The following is a 21,489-nucleotide window of genomic DNA, read 5'->3' as shown; positions in this document are numbered from 1 at the left end:
CTGTGTTTTACTTCAATTCTGTTAATTAAGTGTTCCCTGTTTACTTATTATCATCATCTTGTATTTCCTTTACTTTCAGCTTCATTTTCTCAAGACTGAAAAAGACTTGGAAGAAATGATCATGCAGTTGCTTCTGGATGTCTCTGCTGAGTGTGGTGTGGTCTTTCCATTGACTTCATGTGGAACTTCATTTCATATTCCTTCCACTACTTCAATTCATACTGTTGAAGACCATAGTTTTCTTGATGCCCTGTCATTATGGGATGATGTGAGATTACATCTTCGAAGGTTCATCATTGATAAGCTTCAGAATTATCAAGAAGTTGATGACGTGCTTCAAGCTGTTCAATTCAAAATGCAATGTCTTCAGCAACTTCTATTTTTGTATCCAGAAACTGATGTTCTCACCAGATACCAAACAATGCAACACCAATCTGTGCAAGATTTGCTGCAGAAAAATGTCTTGATCAACATCAGTGAGATAAATTTTCATGAAATGGCTCATGACTTTGAAAAAACGATCATGTTAGTGTTATCCATGATGAGACGAGATTTATATGCTTTACAAACCCTTATGGAGGAGTCTAAAGTGCTGAAGTTTATTAATGACACATACGTACAGAATATCGCTGATGTACTTTGCGATTTGATTGAGAAGTTTTGTGAGCAGCAGAAGAACCAAAGTGCACTACATTCGACAAAGCTACACTCAACAAAGACAAACAAATATTTAAACAAACCAAAGGGAATGGTGCACTCTGTGGGTCAGTGCTTTCTGTTGCTATTTATTTTAATAGAAAGATATATCGAAAAACGTCTTTAATTGTTTTGTCGATTCTTGTTTATTTAATGACTGATTACATAAGTAAGCATGTCTCAGACATTTACCGGTTTGTGGGTGAAAATCCCACTCTAGGACTTCTTCATGATCCATAATGACAGTTGAGTGTAGTACTTGAGAATGCTGTTGTGACAAATGTACGATCTTTTGGATGAGATAAAGAAGGCAATGTTTACTTGCTGAGGTAGATGTAAAAAGATGTTGTACACTATTTTTCTTCCAATCAATAAGGGGTAATCTCAAGTTATTTAGTCACAAGAATGGTTGGGATTTTTGCAAAGCTACATCTGAAGGATGAATGGCACAAAATATAATGTTAATTTAAGGATAATCTTAAATTAGCATTGAGCTGTAATATCAGAATAATATTTATGAGCATGCTGCAAGCAACAACCATCAACATTCTTATTGATTTACTATCTCATAATACATAATATTTAAATTGTTCAACTATATGTTCCATTCTTAAAATAAAGGAGGCTAGATTAACAATATTTTTTGTTCTGCTTTCAGTACATATAGAAATGTATTCCTGAAGGCCACTTCAATTAAGATATAGTTTCAGCACATAAAACGCAGGTTGTGATAAGAGATTGTCATCATATTTTCCCACTTTAATGCTGGTTGCAAGGTAGTCTTGTGGAGTTTTTTCCTGTGCATCCATGGAGAAGCCAGTCAGAAACTTGTTCATTTCACAATTTTGAGATTTGCGTTTACAACATCCTTCATATTTTTGTTGTGAAGAAGCCTTTCAATAATAGTGGAAAAAGATAGAAACTTGAAGGTAAGGAGGAGTCATGGGCCAGAGGGCCCTGTTACTGTGCTGTATCTCTAAATATCTTTATTTTAAATTAAAGAAGAGAAAATGGTTTTACAGGGCAGAAATTAGAAGAGATTAAATGAATAATGTTTACCATAACAATTTTCTGCTTGAAAATGTTACTTTTAAAAGAATAATTTTCATAAACCTATCTAGCTTGCTTACAGTTAAATATATGCAATATTGTTTTGAGAGTTGACATAAAATCTTTATCATTCAAAGTGTTTTTATTTTTAAAAATACTGATATTCAATTAATTATTTTATGGGTTACTCTTTTTGTAATTTTATAACGTGACACAATAATTATGTGGGTTTGGTAGGAAAATGTTGCAGTGTTTGCAGTACTATATAGCCCATTACCTCATTGGAAAAAGTAGCTTTGTAAAAATTGCCACTGGTGACTAAACAATTTGAGATTAGCCCTTTGTCGTCTTGGTTCTCTGTGGATTCCACTTGACAATATCAATGTAGTTTCTCTTATTGTTTCCAGCATCCCCCTCCCCCCCCACCATCTCGTGCCACAAAAAACAAATAACTTGACCGTCTTCCTCAGTGTACTAGGTGCTTAATAGTTATAATCACAGTGCATGTAATGGTTTATTGCAATTTACATTTGTTAATTATAATTTTGGACAACACACAACCCCCTCCAGAGTTTGCTGTACAGGTATGTGTCGCTTAACATCTTTTTGGGCAATGTCCAACTGCATAGATGTCCGTGGTGCCATAACGATCCAGTTACCGCAAGCAAGTCCACAGCAATTTAGAAAAAGCGATTGCTAGCTATAGGAAATTGTATACTCTATACCCACACTGATCCCACTGCCCTGCTCTCTCCCCATAGCCCTGTATTGGTCACACACCGATCCCACTGCCCCACTCTCTCCCCACAGCTCTGTGTGGGTCCCACACTGATCCCACTGCCCCACTCTCTCCCCACAGCTCTGTGTTGGTCCCACACTGATCCACTCCCCAGCTCTCTCCCCACAGCTCTGTGTTGGTCCCACACTGATCTCACTGCTCTGCTCTCTTCCCACAACCCCATGTCAGTCCCCATACTGATCCCATTGCCTTGCTCTTTCCCCGCAGCCCTGTAATTCCTGTTTCGGCCTTCCAATGTCACAGTTCACGTCTGGGCTATGGGCAGCACTGGCATTAGTTCCTAGGGACCTAATTACATTACACCACGGCTTACCACCCATAGTCTAATGGCCTGCTGTAAAGTTTCCATTGGCATTTGAAGATGTCCCTCGTGGTGTGGCTCCGAGGCTCGGATTGGGTGGATGAGCTGTCTTGGGGGATCCTTGGCATCCACACAGCACCGAAGAAGGAATTGGCCTTGTCCTCCGCTGAGCTTGTCTATGGGGCCCTGCTGATAGTCCCAGGACAGTTTGTGCCAGTGGCTTGTAGCCAGGAGGAAGCACCTATGGTGCTGCTAATGCAACTTCTTGAGAAGGTGGGCACCCTGGCCCTCGTCCCAACCTCACATCATGGTCCAGCTCCATTCTGCATCCTGAAGGATCTTGAAGACTGAATACATCTTCATAAAGAGAGGCACGCCCTGGGCGCCCCTTCAGCACCCATACAAGGTTCTATACAAGGTGTTGCGACACAACAAGACTACATGCCTTTTGGACATTGGGGGTAGGCAGGAAACCGTAATGATCGAATGCCTCAAACCAGCACACCTTGACCATGACCAACTGTTCCAGCCCCGCGGTGTAGATGTCGGCCTTCCAAACGTACAAACTGTGGACTCGGCACTTCTGAACACCAGTTCTGAGGGTGGGGGGTCATTTATTGCTGATAAACTGGGTCACGGAGGTGCTGGCTCACACTGACAACACAATGGTCCTGGTGGTGGTGGTGGTGGTGGGGGGGTTGCTTCACAGGATCATGGGAGTTGTGCTGATAAGTTCTCGCAGATTTCCAGTAAAGTCATTTGGTTGATTCAACACACTCGTAGCTTCTGTGTTTTTATTTCTTTCATTCGCTGCACAGCGCACTGAACACAAAGCATGTATAGTGCAAATACATGTAATAAATCTAATGATTAAGTGGGACCAATTGAACTAATTTCCTGATTGCATCCTTTTTGAGAGGATATATTTCAAATATTTTTATTAGATGTTGCACAATTACTGTGATATTGCAGAAGCGCAAAACATCAACAGTGAAAATTCCAATAGATTTAGCAGATGATTGCTAAAATAGTCATTACAGCTTCAGTTGTTCAGACCAATGGATAGGCAATTGTGCCATGTTGCTTGTTATTATACTAGTTCACTCATTTGCAAAGCATCTGTTTTGTCAGTGAATCAAAGCATTTTTGCTCAGTAGAACTGCAGCCTGAATAAAGGATAAATAATTCACAAGCGCAAAGTATTTAATTCCAAACTTGGTTGCTAAAACTGTTAAATTACTTCAGTTAATTTCTAATTTAAGGAAATTTTCCTTTAGAGTTTTTATCTGTATTGAAAACTAAAATTACTGAATTCAGTATTAGATCCTTGGGATAGTTGCTTCCAGCAAATTCCGGTTCATCAACCATTGGTAGCCTAATAAGGAGTCAGATACTGTACCAACACCTGGATGTCATTACCATTTGGAAGTTCTGTTCAGGTTTATGGATCATGATACTGGCTTATTGAGGTGAAGACGGATTACCAATGGATAGAATTATATGAAGGAGAAATAGTGAGTTGCGAATGAAAGGAGAAGATGGAGGATATCGGAATAATTAGCATGAAAGGCTGCGAGGAATGTGAAGAGAACAAAACTGATTTTTTTTTTTTAGATTTGACCAAAATGTGAAAACAGAGTAATAAACCTAAAAATGAATTAGGTGGAGATTGAATTAAATGGTTAAAAACTCAAGTGAAGTTCAAGATTGGAAATTTTTTGGTAACTGTTGGAAGTTGGAATGGATGAAATTGGACTTCTAATGATCTATGCGACACAAGCTCTCTTGAAGGGTGAAGGGATAAGCTGAGAAGTTTCTGATTATAATCTTAAAATTGCATAACATAAGCAATGATGTGCAAAGAATATAAAGAGCTAAATTTTGAAAGCACAGAAATGGAGCCATATTGAATGTTCTTTTATTATGCTTTTTGACTTTATATAAGAAATGGATCTGATCAAGTCGCCAATAGAATTTTGGAAAACAAAAGGCAGGAGGATTCCTCAGACCTATCTATTTCTGTTTCGTAATCTGAAGTGTGATTTTTAGAAGGCAGAAAATTGTTGAGTTTGCGGCCATAAGAGTTGATAACAAATCTGTGCAGAAAATTAAATCAGCGGCAAATTATTTCATGATTACCAATTCCCAGAAGACTGGACATCTTTCTGAATAAAATGTATAATAATTGGCTTTAGACAACAGCAGACACATAATTCCTTCCACTAGAGACAGTTGGATAGCATTGGGCCACAAGGGGAATAAGAAAGAAGCTGGAAATAGCTTTGTTCTGGAATTGACACTGTGGATGAAATACATGGAAAATGAAGTGGCAATAAGTATCATCTGTCAGGGAATTGCACTTCAGTTAAGGTTTAATATTTCTTGAATCTGGCAAAAAGCCATCAGATTGTTTACCTTTGCAACACCATCTGTTCTGTAGATGTCATTTGACAAACACTAAATGCTAACTGTTAGGGAATTCACCCTTTAAAATATTCACTATCATTCATCCAATAAAAGTAATGTTTGTTTAAAGGTAAAATTCAACTAAATCTGTACAATTTGTCCATGTTGTTGATTACATTTCAGAATCTGCATTGTTGAGAAATAATTCAAAATGGTTTTGATAAACCACATTTCTAAAATCCTATATTTATTATAAAAAGTTATTCAATTACTCTGGTGTAAAACGAATGCAAGAAAATTTAAAATAAACAAATATGCATCATACAGAGATGATAGGTTTTGAGAGTCCTATAAATCAGTTTCCGAATTCCTGACCCATAATCAAGAGGGTGGGATTTTGGATGTTTTTTTTTACGTCAGCCACATCTCTGAAATCTAAAATTGAAAAACAAAGTCCCAACCTGAAGTACTGACTAATCACCTCAATTTGTGTTTGTTGCGTGATCTGCTGAGTTCCTCCAACACCTTATTGTTTGCTCAAGATTCCAGCATCTGTAGCTTTGTGTTTAATCAAAGTGATTGGATTGGTGTTAGTAGAAAACAGCAAGATTACAATAAAAGATTAGCTGAAGACCGGTCACCCTTGCTACAAAATAGTCAAAGCAAACATGGAAAATTGGCTGGAATAAAGCCAGTAGTTCAACAATTCCACTTCTTGGAATTTGGATTTGATCTCTCACTTGATCTGATGATGATGGTAATCCACAGCATTATGACAGAAAATGCTGAAAGGATTCAGCAAGTCAGACAGCATCCGTGGAGAGAGAAACAGAAGTAATGTTTCAGTTCTATCAAATTACATTCTGATTGGAAGTGAAGAGACAGGGAAAACTGTCCTTGTAACTTGCCTGAAGTCATTTTTTGGTCCTGTCGACTGAAATTTCCACTCCTAACCACCAGCTAGTTGAAAGTATTTATCTGTTCAGATCATGGGTAATTGCAGTCTGGAGTTTAAAGACTTCCAGTGTAAATTTGGGTCAGAAATTTGCATTTTTCCTATTTGCCTGCTTGGCCAAATACCTAGGTGTCAAAATTAACCCCAGTTAATCGAAAAGTGCATAGCTAGTGGCACAATATGATTTAAAAAAAGAAGCTATTTGCTACCATTGCTCATAATGTATCAAATGATAGCAATTTGAAGCTATGGCCTTAAATTGTTAATTGATACTTTAACAGTGTGGTTTTATTTAAGATATTAGCCATCAATTATTGTATATTCATAAGATGATGGTGAGCCACCTTCTGAACTACTGTATTGCTTCTCCGAAAGGTTTGCCATTTGACAAATGTCTTCTATATGGGGCATTTGACATCCTACAAAATATAGTATTGTTGAGTTATGGAAAAAAAAGTATATTTAACAGTGATATAGGAAATCAGTTGGATTAAAATTTTCATGTTTTTTTTAATTATTTGTTTCATTTTGATACTTAATTGTTCATTTTAAGACCAGCATGTGAAGTAAACATTTTTTTGCATTTTGATTTACATAGCTGATTTTCCAATATCTTTAACTTTGGAATAAGATGGTGATCATCAGTAAGCAACATGTGCACCAGATGAATTATCTAGTACATCTGAAGACCTGTGGATATGTCATCATTCATCCTCTTACACAGCCCCTTGAGCTTGAAAATTAATTCCTTCCATTGTAGCTAGCTGCTACAAGCTATAGCTCTGCGGAGCCTATAGCGCAGGAGAGGCTATAGCTGTATGCAGGTTCGCTCAGAAAGAACCTGCTGTTGTCAGAAAGAACGACACTAACCCCAGTTGAATTTCATTAACCTGCTTTTACTCTGAAGATGAAGGGCGTGGTCAAAGCCCCCTCAGCGCTGATTGGTGCACTTGCGATCCGCTTTCCTTGATAGCCCAGTTAAGCTCCTTTAGATGTGGCCAATTGGAGGGCAGCGCTGCGGGCCTCGTGCAGCCTGCTGGATCATCACGTTTGTCCTTAATTTTGTGAGACACCCTGATGGGGCTGTGAGAGGCTGCCACATGATTGCATTTCTGAGGTTGTGGCAGTATATTCAATTCTATGATGAGAGCAAGAAAAATATACAGCTCTCTCAGTGACAAAGAAGAGAGCTTGGGCAGATTGCTCTGGTTGATAATATTAAGGATAATCCCAAGATATTTTAAATACAAAAAGGGTCACCAGAGGAATGCACATCACACTCAAACCACTGATTAAAATCATAACTAGGGACTCTTACAAGGAAGTTCCATTCACAAGGGAGAGAATTGGAAAAGAGAAATTTGAAAAATGGTACCACAGTAATGATGCACAAGGGACCTGAGATACTTTCTCCAAGTGTAATTTTCACTTAAGATTGTGCACGAATCCAATCCTCTTTTAATACTGTCTGTTTTTTCTTTAGTACCAACTTGCTGGAGGGGCTGAAATACATTCATTTCATTCCAAGTTACTCAGATGAAGACAACAATAAAATTCCTTGCATTTTAAAGTGCTTGGCTGCTGTAGGGGTAATATGAAAACTGATGTAAAATGCTTAAGAGTATCGGGAACGAACTCCAGACTTCCAACTTTCCATTCAACCTAGAATCCATTCTTTGCATGGATAAGTTGTGACTAGTTCCTTGTCATCATTTGCAAACCCAACTCTTCAATGTTTCTTGACTAAAATCTCTTCTGTGACATCACAGGCACATGCCACAGACTAGAAGTACTGGAGTGGAAGTTTTTCCTTTGTGTCTCTTTATTTCATCATTCTTGGGTGCTTGAGCAATCTATCATCCAGCAGATTGTTTCATGGCATCAATCCCATAGTGCTGTCACCACATCTGTTAGTCAACTACTGATAATTTTTGCAGTCAAAATGTGGGTAATGTATGCCAAGAGTGCTTAATAATCATCTGTGGCAATTTCCACTGCAAAAGAGCAGCATTTCAATAGCTTGGTAGAAATTTTAGAGGGAACACTGCATGGAAGAAAAGATGATGAACCTTGAGGCTTTGCACAAGGATAATTAGCCAGTGAATCTATGACTGATTTTAATTGAATACGTAATCACGTCAGAGTTATTTGGCTCCTCGTGATTTGTTCTCATATTATCATATACTTTGGAACTGAACACTTTGCTTCCCTTCCCTGATGCTGCCTGACCTTTCGAGTGTTCCAGCCATTTCACGTTTTATTGTGTATAATTTCAAGCTAGTATGCGATTATAATTATGTAATACAATATCAAAGCCAATGCATTTTTCTTTCAAGGTAATATTGTTGCAAGCACTTCCATGGATTGCTGAAGAAAGTCAGGTGGATTTCCTCCATGTGTGCTATCCACACAATTCATGACAGTAATTCAATCAGGCTTTGTAATGTTTTTTCTTCAAACTGTTGTGGAGTGTTATGCAATGACAATCTTGTCTGCTTATAACATTGATCAACATTCTAAGGGAGCTCTAGCATGTTTTCTAAATCAGCCATTCGCAATGGGGGCCATGGCATATTTAAGTAAAAGCTTTGTTTTCACTTCACATAAATAGTTTTTGATTTTAAAAAAAAAAATGTAATTGGTCGGAGAGAAGTATGGAAGAAACCAAAACTTGACTGCTTCACAGGGAAGGGGGCTCATCAATTTTGAGCAGAGTCCTCAGCCAAAAAAAAGGCTGTTCTAAATAATAGAAGTGCTTTGTTGAGTTTGCATGCTACTTTGTTCTTCCTATTCCTGTCTTTGTCCTTTTCTCATCTGTCAGATTTTCATTGCCCTTGTCATTGAAATCTGCCAACTATTGTAGGTGATTCCATTTCTGGATAGTTTTTATCAACAGAAGTGAAGGTCATGGTAATGCTGGACATTATATCAGTTTTTCCATGAATGGCAAGCCCTGAAACCCTTATTAATATCTCTCTACTGATGTACAGTGAGAGATTTTCTCATGGTATAATGCAAGAAATAATTTCAGGCTATACTTATTATGTAATTAAATTAGTAATTTACCAAATTAAACTTTCTTTTGTTTGGGCAGTTACCCAGGAACCAACCAAGCACATAAGAAAATTGAATCTCACCACTTGTCAACTAAGAGGCATTTCCCAGCTGATAAAACATCTTCTTCATTTGGAAAAAAGAATAAAGGAACTCCTTTCTGAGGTCTTTTTGGACAACACTTTTACACAGTGGAGCAGAAATTTTCGAGGTATGACTTGTACATCGGCTTATTGGAATGATTGATTTAATTTTCCATCAGTTTACAAAATGAGGTCTTTCTTTATACATTGTGAGAGAGCAGTTCTCATTGTTTACCCTGGCCTTTGTCATCCATGCCAATGTGTGAGTGATCTTCCTGCCAATGACGTAGCCAATTTTTGTAATTTCGGACCTTTACATCATGGAAACAGGCCCTTCAGCCCAACTTATCCATGCTGATTAAGTTGGTCCCATTGCCCAACTTTAGCCCACATCCCTTAGTCTAAACCCTTTCCTACCATGCAGCCATCGACACAACTTTTCAATGTTCTAATTATACCTGCCTCTGCCTTCTCTCACACCTTGTTCCACCTATCAACTTGACTGTGGAAATATTTGCCCCTTTGATCCCCTTTAAATCTCTCCCATCTGGCCTTAAATATGGTGTCATATTTTAGTCGCCTCTACCCAGGAAAAAAAAATACTTTATCTTTGTCCTTCATGATTTTGTTTACCTTTGTAAGTTCACACTCCGTATTCAATGCTGCAGGGAAAACTTTCCCAGTCTGTCCTCCATCCAAAAAGAATCCTTGTGAATCTTTTCTGCACCCTTTCTGCTTTAATGACATTTTGCCCTTAGATGGGTGACATGAAATATACACAATACATAACATCAGTGGTCTAATTATTGTTATGTACAGTTGTAACATGACATCCCATCTATTGTACTTGACAGATGAAGGCACTCATGACAAATGCCTTCTTTCACCACCTCATCAAACTGAGTTGCCACTTTCAAGGAATTATGTAATTGTGCCTCTTGGTTCCTGTCCTACAACACTCTCCTGGACCTGTGTAAGTCCTGTCTCTGTTCAACAGACCAAAATGCAATACTACACATTAGTTTGAGTTATATTCCATCTGCTGTTCTTTGGCCCACTTTCCAATGATCTAGGTACAGTACAACACTGATCTTCTGAAATGGGATTCTCCAAAATCTTCATTTTTCTGAAATTTTTTTGGAGCTGAACTGACTGGGGACATTGGCCTCCCAGTAGGAGCGGATCCTTGGTGGGGAGGTGTCTGTGATTGGCGGTGCCAAGCATTTTTTTTGGTGAGAATTAAACATGATTTAATGCTTATAAATCTTTCCCTTGTTTATGGTTTTTTAGACTAGAGGCATATACCGGCACAATCAGGGAAATGTAAAAAGGAATGTGTAGGAATTTTGAATCAATTCCTGCACTGTGATTTATCCTGAGGACTCCTACAACTTTTTGGAGGAAGCCTGCAGTGTAAATATTACTGGAAAAATTCATTGATGATTACCCGCTCCACTGCATGTCCAACCACCAGGACTGTTGCACTCAGGTATTGCAGTCTAAAAAGGCACCCAGTGGTTGCGACCACATGAGCAATAATTATGTTAATTTTTTCTGCTATTTTCCCAAAATTGCAGACTATAAACCATAGTTGCTTGTTGTATTTTAAACACTGTTGCAAGTGATTTACTGTTGCTCATCAGTTTTTAAAAATTGACCAGTTCTCCATAAAACCCTTTATCTGACATAGGCCAGGTCCAGACCATTTTGGGTAATCATAGTTGTACTGTACTGTTATAATCACAGATAATGTTCTTCACTTTCCACTATACCATCAGTTTAGTGTCATTCCTAAACTTACTAACCATATTTACTACATTGGCATCCAAGTCGTTAATGCACATGAAAACAACAGTGAACCAGCACTAATCCCCCAGCACACCACTGGTCACAGGCCTCCAGTCTCCACTCCCACCCTCTGACCCCTTCCATCAAGTCAATTCTGTATGAAATTAGCTAGCTCACTCTGGATCCTTTGCAATCTGATCTTTTGACTAACCTGGAATCTTGTCAAAAGCCTGACTGAAGTCTATGTAGACAGTGTCCACTGACCTGTCTCCATTCCTCTTTGTAACTTCTTCAGAGAAACTCAATCAAAACAAATTTGAGACACTAAAATCTAAATTAAATTGTGAAGCTTGACTTGTAAACTTGGGGAAATGCATGAGCTGTGCAAATTTATTTTGTCTGTTTTGTTGCTCTACGCACCAAAAAATGTAAGCAATTCAGAATCCAAAAGAACCTCACTGCAAAAAGACTTTAACATCCAGTTTAACCATTAATTTTAATTAATTTGGCCATGTTGATGTATTTGTTGTGTATGACTTCATCAAATGCCTCGCTAAAACCAGCGTGGCAAACAATTGTGCAATGCCCTTTGATCCTTTTGTGACCTCCTTAAAAAGTCAAACCCTTTGTCAGACTTCACCAACCTTCAATAAATCTTTGCTCATTATCCTTGATTGTTTTCTCAAATTATATCTATTGCTGTCCTTCACTTTTTCTTCCAATAACTTGGTCATTCTCATCATGACTTGTAATCTATCCATTTAACCTTCCTCCCTGTTTGAGCAGTGAATCCATATTATGAATAATTTTATACCCCTGTACAACATGTGTAGCTGGAAAGGTTTGGAAATTTGCAGATCGGTGAGAAGATTTCAGATCTGAGTATCATGTGTAGTTTTGATCACCTAAAAACAAAATATATCAACAAACTTAAGAGTACAGAGAACATTTCCGATGATGTTGGAAGAACTTGAGGGACTGTATTATTGGGAAAGTTGAATAGGTTCAGTCTTTATTCCCTGGATCATCAGAGATTTTGATAAAGGTCTACAAAATTATGAGGGCTAAATTCAAGCAGGATCTCTGTCTGCATCTCGGGAGACAAGCTTTCCACCGACATGTATTACAAACCCTCTAACTCCCACAATTGCCTTGACTCACTCACACCCTGTCACCGATAAGGATTCCATCCCCTTCTATCAATTTCTCCATCTCTGCCACATCTGTTCCCAAGATGAGGCCTTCCAGTCCAGATCTTTCAAAATGTCTGCCTTCTTCCATAAACTTGGCTTCTCCTCCACCATCATCAACTCAGCCCTCACCCACATCTCCTCCACTTCCTGCTCATCTGCCCTGGCCCCCTCTGCCCCCAGATGCAGCAAACATAGAATTCCCCTTATCCTCACCTACCATCCCACCATCCTTCACATCCAACACATTATCTGCTGGAATTTCCAGCACTTACTAAAGGATCCAGCTGCCAGGCACATTTACCCTTCTCCCCTCTCTGCCTTCATTAGGGTCTGCTCCCTCTGTGATAATCTCATGCACTCATCCCTCCCTATCTATCACCCATCACCTCCCCCCATCCTGGCACCTTCCCCTATTGTAGCAGGAAGTGCAACATTTGCAACCACGCATCCTCCCTCACCATGGTCTGGGGCCCCAAATAGGCCCTTCAAGTGAAGCAACACTTCACATGTATATCCACAGGACTGATTTACTGCATCTGGTGCTCCCTTTGTGACCTTCTCTACATTGGAGAGACAGGTCGTAAATTGGGCATTCACTTTGCTGAGCATCTCTTCTCCCTCTGCGACAATGCAGACCTCCCCATAGCAAACCATTTCAATTCTAAGTCACACTCCCATACTCGCATCTGTCCAAGGCCTAATGTAGTATCCTACCCTGAACCCCTGCAGATTGGAGCAACAAAACTTTATTTTCCAACTGGGCCCTCTCCAGTCAGATGGCATTAGCACCGACTTCTCTGCTTTCTGCTAACCTGCTTACTTTTTTTCCCTTTCCAGTTTTTAGTTCTTCCCCTTCCCTTACCCCTCTGCCAACCCCCCCCCCCCCCCCCGCATCCTTTTGTTTGGATGCCTTCCGACATTCTTCCATAATCTTGAATAAGGGCTCAAGCAGAAACGTCCATTATGTATTTTTACCTTTGCTACATAAAAGATACTCTTTGCCCACCTGACTTCCTTCAGCATTTTGTGATTTTACTTCAACCACGGTATCCTCAGATTTATGTGATTTACTTCTAGAGTTCCATAAGAACTAGAGTACATAAATTAAGGGTGAAAAATGAAATATTTAGGGGGAATTTCTTCCCTCAGAGGATGGTGAGAGTGTGGAATGAGCTTGCACTGGATGTGGTGGGTGTGGGTTCGATTGCATCATGTACAGAGTTGGAGTCAGAACAAGTCTAGGGTAACCGTGGTGGGAGTGGGGATGGGCACAAACTGATGTTTGAAAACTCACTCAGCGGTGGGGAGGGGGGTAGCACACCTGCCATGAACCTCCTCCATGCGCTGCCATCACACTGCTCTCTCCCTCCGACATAACAGACAAACATCTGAGCTTTGCATATGGAGACAAAACCATGTGATGCTAGTGCTGTGGGTGGGTAGGGGGGCACAATAACATGATGCTGAGCCTGATTCATGTAAGAGAAATTTTGATGGGTAAAAGGATGTGAGAGGTATTGAGGAAGATGATGTGGGTGCAGGTCAATGGGACTCAGTGGAATAAATTGTTTGCCATGGACTAGATGTTCCAAAATGCCATTTTCTATGCTGTAGTGTTCTGTGGTTCTATGATTCCACAATATTCCACTGTCATGAAATGGTTGATTGGAACAAATGTTCTGTATATTTTGACCCCATAAATTGAATAATAGCTAAAATTTCTATGTTGTTGTTGTACATGGCAATTCAAACCAAATTTTTAATGAGGTACTATTTCACAAACTATCTCTGTCTGCTTGGAATAGTTTTTGCAGAGGAGTTCACCCAAAATTTTCCAATGATGCATATTAAAAAAAAAAGCACAAGTACAGCATTCAAAATGCATTTAGACAAGTTTATCGATAGGAAGGGCTTAGAAAGATACAAATCAAATGTAGGCAAATGGGACTGGCACAGAATAGCAGCATGGACAAATTGGGCTAAAGAGCTGTTCCATGCTGCATAAATCTACAGCTCTACTCATTGTATCCATAGTATAAATGCTCTTGTTACTTAAAATACCAATCCTAGGTGAATCGCAAATTTATTGTGAAAGTCTTTCTCAGCTATAATAATAATAATGCAATAAGTAAAGGTTAAAAAGTAAAGGTTACATTATTGTCATGGAATACTACATTTAAAATGTAACATGCATGAAATTCTTTAACTTTTGTCTACCTTAAGGCAGAGAGTCACCACTTTGTCCAGCACCCTTCACAGAAACCTACAGCACCTGGTGTTTCTAGGTGGGCTCCCCTCCAAGTACTGACCAGGCCTGAACCTACTTAGCTTCCAAGATCAGACAATCTCGTGTATTCAGTCTATTAGGCTTCTGTTAAATAGGCTATCATACTGAAATATGTAAAGGAATATTTCAATGCAAGGAAGGAAAACAATTTTTTTAAAAACACAATTGTGTGTGTGTGTGTGTGTGTGTGTGTGTGTGTGTGTGTGTGTGTGTGTGTGTGTGTGTGTGTGTGTGTGTGTGTGTGTGTGTGTGTGTGTGTGTGTGTGTGTGTGTGTGTGTGTGTGTGTGTGTGATAGTTTGCCAAGAATGAAAAAACATCAATGACCTTTTGTATGGTAATTTATTTATACTAGGAGTGCTAAAGAAGAACCCTACAAACATTGAAATGCCAGCAAATATGAAAAAAACTGGCATTGAAGCTGAGTCGTTACTATTAGCGACTGAGGTAATCTAGTCTCTTCTATGTTTTGCTCTGAATATTATATTTTTTGTATTTCAAATGCTGCCAGCATTGTTTAGCATATCACTTTTAGTAGGCAAGATTACTTTAAAATGGGACTTAGAATTAGGCCATGTGGTTCTCCACAAACTTGCTCTTCCAAAAAAAAAGGCAAATCTTTATTTTTGGTTGCACTTTTTTTAATCAAAACCACATGTCCTCCAATTATTTTTGATCCTAAAATTCTATCAATGTCTGTCATAATATTATTGTAGGTAAGGTTTTTGTAGCACTCTGGACTTGAATTCTGACAATTCACAGCCCACTGACTTTTTACATTGGGAAAGCAACCTATTTACATTGGTACAGAATCAGCATATATTTATGAATGATATATGATGTTTAACATATTGTTTAGAGCTTTTGAGGTTCTAACTGGAAGGTGCCACATCACTAAACAGAGCCCACGTATCTTCAGTATAAGTATACTGATTGAGAATGAGTTAAGAGGGTGAAAAAACAAAAAGTAAAAGTCAACAAATGTTTTCATTTTGGGAGGTTATGACCAGTGAGATGCTATAGGAATTGGTGCTGAGGTCTCATCTGTATAAAATGTATATCAATAAATTGGATGAGGGGATCAAGTAGATGCTACAAAACAAGACGACAGTGTTGGCCACACAAGAATCTGGAAAGGCTTTGAGGTGACATAGATGTTCTAATGTTCTGGGAGCCACCAAATTGGGAATCTGCATAAGCCAGAGCTTGAGTTTTGGTTCTCATGTGCACTGCACTTTTCCTTTCCTTTGTCTTGGAAACTTCAGCTTGTTTTCAAGCTGGTTCATAGAAGACAGAAAATATTGCACAGAAGCAGATTTGGGGTTAAAATTGTTTACACTTGCATTCGAAGATTAATAACACCATAGAGCCAACCCCTCTACAAAAAGCCAATCCTTTTTATGCTAGTGTTCATAAGTAATAGCAAATGTCTTTAGCTATATATCTCAAACTTTGGTAGGAATGTTTTGGTACTAAAATTAAAGCATTATTTTAAAGTAAGTAAATGGAGTTATAATTTGAAATGAAATGTATTTGCAATTTTATGAATGCTACTGAACTATGATTCTTTGTATTACAGTGGATTTATCTTGAATGTGACTGGCGGAATGCCTTTAAGCCCTTGGCATGTTCTGTGGTCCACTCTTTGAAGATAGTAATTGAAGATTTATGTTTAAAATGCCTTCAGCAAGAAACAAACCTGTACACATCAGGTAAAAGCTTAGCAATGTGTACACAATCAGTGGAAACAACATGGAATCAATGTATGGAGAACGAACAATCAAAAAAAGTCACAAAGGTAATACCAGTCTAACAGAATATTGATGTACTCAATAAAAGATGGGATGAAAGTCAGAAAAACGCATCTTAAGCAGCCAGCAGCAACATTCAAATGTTTAGAGAGCTATTAGTGTATGTAGAGTTTTGTCAGATTAATAGGAAAATGTTGAGTGGTTGTTTTCTCTGGTGGGAGAGGCAAAAACTGGGATATTTTGACTGAGGATAAGGAGTGAGTTATTTAAACCAGTCTGTGTTTAATTTTTTTTTAAAATTGAACATCCAGCATGATAACAGGCCCTTTTGGCCCATGACTCCATGTCATCCATTTACACTCAATTAACCTACAACCCCAGTACTTTTATTTTGGACAGTGGGAAGAAACTGGAGCACCTTGGGAAAACTCTCACAGACGTGGGGAGAACGTACAAGTAGGATTCGAGCCCCATTCCCGATCGCTGGTGCTGTAAATGCGTTGCACTAATTGCTATGCCAACTGTACCGCTCCATTTATTTATTGGTGAAGCTTTGGAATTCTGCATTCCTTGCATAGGTATATGCAAAGCAGAGACGAATAAACTTTTATATATGAAGGAAGCTGAGCCTGAGGAAAGGATCAGATAAAGGATTAACCAAGACAATGTAGGATTGATGAGTTCATATCTTCAAACAAATGTAAAGATCAATTGGCCAACTTGGCTATTAAGTGCAAACTGATATTCATGGGTTTTAGAAAGTGTCATTCTATTATATTTAAGTTAATCAAGCGATTTCACTTTGTTTATTTCATAACACCCTTACTTAAAGAAAAAGAGCAATCTTCTTTCAATAATGATAAGCAACAATTTTTCACGACACTAATAATTTGCTGTGAGCACAGAAAACTTGAGTAAATTGACCAAATTTTTCATAAGGTCATCATTGTTGTCACAAGTAGTAATTACTGTGAAGAATTACTGTAAAGTAAGCTCCTTATCTGTGGTAAGCATATTTCATGTCTATGCCAGAATAAAACCTCCAGGTAATGTCATGTCTATTCAATAATCAAAAGGTTTGCCTTGATATCTATCTTGTGTATTTATTGTCTCTTTTAATTTAATTGAATTCATTTACCATGATAGATTTTCTTTATAGATACCTGTTTGGATGCAGCAAGCAAGAATTTTGGCATATATGCACATTGTACAATGTGTATGGCCAAAATCTATTGGCATCATATAGCTCAGATAGCATTGGGATCATTTGCAACTTTGGGTAATTTATTTGAATGTTGTGAATCAAGGATAATGGAGTTAATTCAAGAAAGTGGTACAGAGGTTAAAGAGCAATTATGAGCTCCTTAAATGCTGAAAATATAAAGGGCTAAATGGCTTTCTTGTGCTTCTGTTTCTTCTGTTAATACATGTTGTACACTGCTTTGCTGTCACATCATAAATTATCAACATGGCTGTCCTTTCATTTCCTTTCCTATTTAATAGCCAAAGGAACATAGCAAAGCTGCTAATACCTCTGGTCTGTTAGAAACCTCAAAGTAGAGGTCAATAGGAGGACATGACAATTCTTCATGAATCCTATATATATATATATATTCGTGTAATACACTAAAATCTCCATTATCCGGCACCTACGGGGATCGAAGAGTTATCCGGTTGACTGAGACTCATTCTTACAATGCCTAATACATATGCCTAAGAGTACACTGTTTAAAAGACAAAATAAAAATGGGGGAGCATGCCACGTGATGATGTGGAGTTATTTTGAATCCTTTCTCTCTCTGAAAAAGTTCAAAAAGAGTTTAAAAAAGGTTAAAGTGGTCGGGGAAAAAAAGGAAAAGTTGTCAGAAGACCTAGCAAAAGGTACAAGATGTCACCAAAGAAAGATAAAACAGCTTCACTAGGAATTGAACAAGAAAGACAGATAAAGGGAGGCCTACCTTGAAAAGGGATCCTGGAGCAGTCAGAAGGTAGGAGCCCGTGGAGATGAGCCTGGAGCTGAGGAGTCGCACATGCGCGGAGCACAAAAAAGCAATTTAAAAAAAAAAAGCCCAAGAAGTCTCCAGCTCCAGTGATCAGGATGAAGACCAAGAACAGAAATTGTATTTCAAACAGAGTTTCAGCTAAAAAAATCAGAAAAAAATGAAAGAGACATATATCTGCAGCTGAAATGAAGAAATATATGGATACTTTTCAACAATCTTTGGTGCAATTAACAATAGAAGTTTAAAAAATGTAATGAGAGTATAGTTGAAAATAAGAATTTTAATAAGAAGGTGGAAAGAGTGATGCTGCAAGTCGATTTAAAAAAAAAAAAAAATATGTTGTGGAAGAAAATAATAAAGGAAATTAATTTGAAGTTCAAAATGTGAAAGAGCAGATGAAAAACATTCAAGGTGAAGCGGCTGCAACAAAAGATAATTAGAAGATCAGAAGAAATAATATTTAAAAAATTTGTTGGGCTTAAAGAAGGTGATGAAAGTCAAGACGTGAAGAGTTTTTTGCAATGTTGGATTCTGCAATCTTTGGGGGCGTAACCGAATTTCAAGGAGTCATTGACATTGAAAGAGCTCATAGAGCGTTACCACCGAAACCACAACCATATCAAAAGTCACGTCCGATAGTGCAAAATGTAAAGTAAATTTAAAGAAAATCAGTAATGTGGTCTTTAATTGTGTAAAGTTCACTTTAATCAAGTAATTACTGTAACTTACAAAATGTAAATTTAAATTTGTAGCAGTGCTTTGGCGGCACTACAACACCATTGAACTGGCCATGTGTCATCAGTGCGTGATGTTAGTGCGTGTCGAGGGTGTGATATTGGCTTTTAAAAGGTTGCGTGGGTGATGAAGAGTAAATCTGTTTGATTCACTCTAGAAATTCCTTGTGTGGTTATTTTGTTGTGTCCACTGCGATTACAGTGGCCACAATCGGTGACCCTGACGAGATCAAAAACTTATTTTTGGGACAAACATGGACTCTGCAGCTGTTGCTGTGAAGCTACCACCTTTCTGGCCAGCTGAGCCTGAACTGTGGTTCCAACAAACTGAAACACAATTTCACCTTCGCAAAGTGTATTTGGACACCATTCGTTATTACCATCTTGTCAGTGCGCTGGACCAGGCCGTCACTAAGAGACTCGGTGATTTCCTACGGAATTCACCACATTCCAGTGTTGCAGCGTATATTATATTTTATATTTATTATGTCTTTAAAAGAGTGAGATTGTGAGGGTTTGGTGTAGGTCACTTCACAAGCAGACATTATCATTTCACAAAAGGTATTTCATTTAAAATGCATGAGCTTTGCTGAAAGAGAGACTTCATGTCCACAATAACTTTACAGAAACTTTGAAGAATGCCTTTGGAAATTTCACAAGTAGGTGTTAATTGGACTGATGCTATAGAATAAATTGACTATTGTCTTTAAAGCCACAGATGCCCAGGCTGAAATTGATTCTGGTGACTGCAATCTGTCTGGTTGCAGTTTGCTGTTCTAAGAGGGGTATGTGGTTTTGCAAACCGAGAGAGAGAGAGAAGACAGTTCTGCAGTGGCTTTTGGAGGCTGTAACATGGCAAGCTGGCAGGCTTGTTAAAACCCCATTTTGAAGACTGGTTGTGAGTTCTGAGTTCAGCCTGTTGAAAAACGCTTGTGGTCCTTACAAGAGGAAATGACTGGCTGGAGTATTTCACCTGAAATAAGGGAAATTAGAAAAATTCTGTGGTGACCTGGAAGAACAGGTTATCATTTGAAAAACCCATGATGCGGCAAGTTTCTTCGGCAAGACACTGAAGTGGCTGATTGGAGGGAATCATTTTGTGTATGTGTGTGTGAGATGAGCAACAACACTCTCTCTGAAACCAAAGAGAACCTTCCTGAGCGCTAACCATTTACTTTTCGGCACTAGAGCCTCGTGAAAATTCATAAATGTTAAATTCTGTGCACAGTATAAGAATTGCCTGATACTGATGAACCTGGAGGAGTAAGAAGTGAGATTGGACTGTGAATCAAAGAACTTTCCTGAACTTATACACATTACATACAAGTGCGCTTAGAATTAGAAAGGGGTTAAGTGAATAGTAATAAGTTAAAGTTTGATCCTGTTCTTATGTTTAAAGAAAAATAAAAGCATTTGTTTAAGTAACCATTTGTCTTGGTGAATTTCTATTGCTGCTGGGTTTTGGGGTCCTCTGGGCTCGTTACACCAGCAAGTATGACGCTTTAAATGCACTTTTATTATGTATACATGGTATGTCCTGTAGGGAAAGGGCAGCCAGACTACTAAATTTCGATGTGTTGGGAGGCCACCACCTTTCAGAACTGCTTACCAAACTTAGTTTTCATCAGGGGACCTACACAATCTACAATAACCCTAGTGAAATGTTCCCCAACAACAGGAATAGTTTGTAATGGAGCTACTGAAGGACCCTGGTTAGGGTTCCCCACAATCTGACAAAGATGACATGTCCGGCACCAATTTACAACATCCTTCCTCAAACCAGGCCAGAAAAATTGTTTCAAAGTCTTATTCATGGTTTTCTTTACAACAAGATGACCTCCCAAATGTGTACTGTGGGCTAGATCTAATATTTCCTTCCAGTAATTTCTAGGAACAACCACCTGATGAATCACTCTACACTCCTCATTAGTAAGAATAACAAGAGGTCTCCATTTTCTCATCAACACTTCACCTTTTAAGTAATACCCACAAGCCATTTCTTTAATCTCCTGTTCAGTTACTACTTTCTCCCTTAAGACAACAAGATCTGCATCTATTTTCTGTTGCTGAATTAACTCTTTCCTTGACAAAGAGAAATCCTCACTCTCACAGTGACCCTGTTCTTTCAAAAGTACTTCAGAAATACTGGGCAAATCCCTATCAACTGGATTTTCTTCAGCTGTCATCAATTTCTTTGTCACATACCTAGTTACCGCACATGCAGGATATATCTTTCCATCCTCTCTAACCACATCCTTACTAGCCTGATTTGTCAATCTTAAAACTGACCCAACTTTATCCTCTGTCAAGTTATTCATCAACAAAAATGAGACACCCTGCATGGGTAACTTTGGAATTAATCCTTCTACAACAGGTCCTTTGACATTCTGA

At 38.4% G+C, this 21,489-nt stretch overlaps 1 protein-coding gene across 13 annotated transcripts in view; it reads left to right on the top strand.

Annotated features, from left to right (window-relative positions):
* The window catches only part of kiaa0825 (KIAA0825 ortholog), a 313,741-nt gene that overhangs the window by 27,705 nt on the left and 264,547 nt on the right, over window positions 1-21,489 (top strand). For all 13 annotated transcript variants that reach the window (XM_069891196.1, XM_069891206.1, XM_069891301.1 and 10 more), the window contains exons 4-7: window positions 80-764; window positions 9,302-9,472; window positions 14,966-15,057; window positions 16,190-16,408. In XM_069891196.1, coding sequence (XP_069747297.1) covers window positions 80-764; window positions 9,302-9,472; window positions 14,966-15,057; window positions 16,190-16,408 — 1,167 coding nt within the window. The remainder of the gene's footprint in view (window positions 1-79; window positions 765-9,301; window positions 9,473-14,965; window positions 15,058-16,189; window positions 16,409-21,489) is intronic.

This window comes from Narcine bancroftii, chromosome 1 (genome assembly GCF_036971445.1).
Source record: "Narcine bancroftii isolate sNarBan1 chromosome 1, sNarBan1.hap1, whole genome shotgun sequence".
Classification (NCBI taxonomy): domain Eukaryota; kingdom Metazoa; phylum Chordata; class Chondrichthyes; order Torpediniformes; family Narcinidae; genus Narcine; species Narcine bancroftii.
Note: the sequence above shows the minus strand (reverse complement) of the source record. Positions and strands in the feature narration are given on the sequence as shown.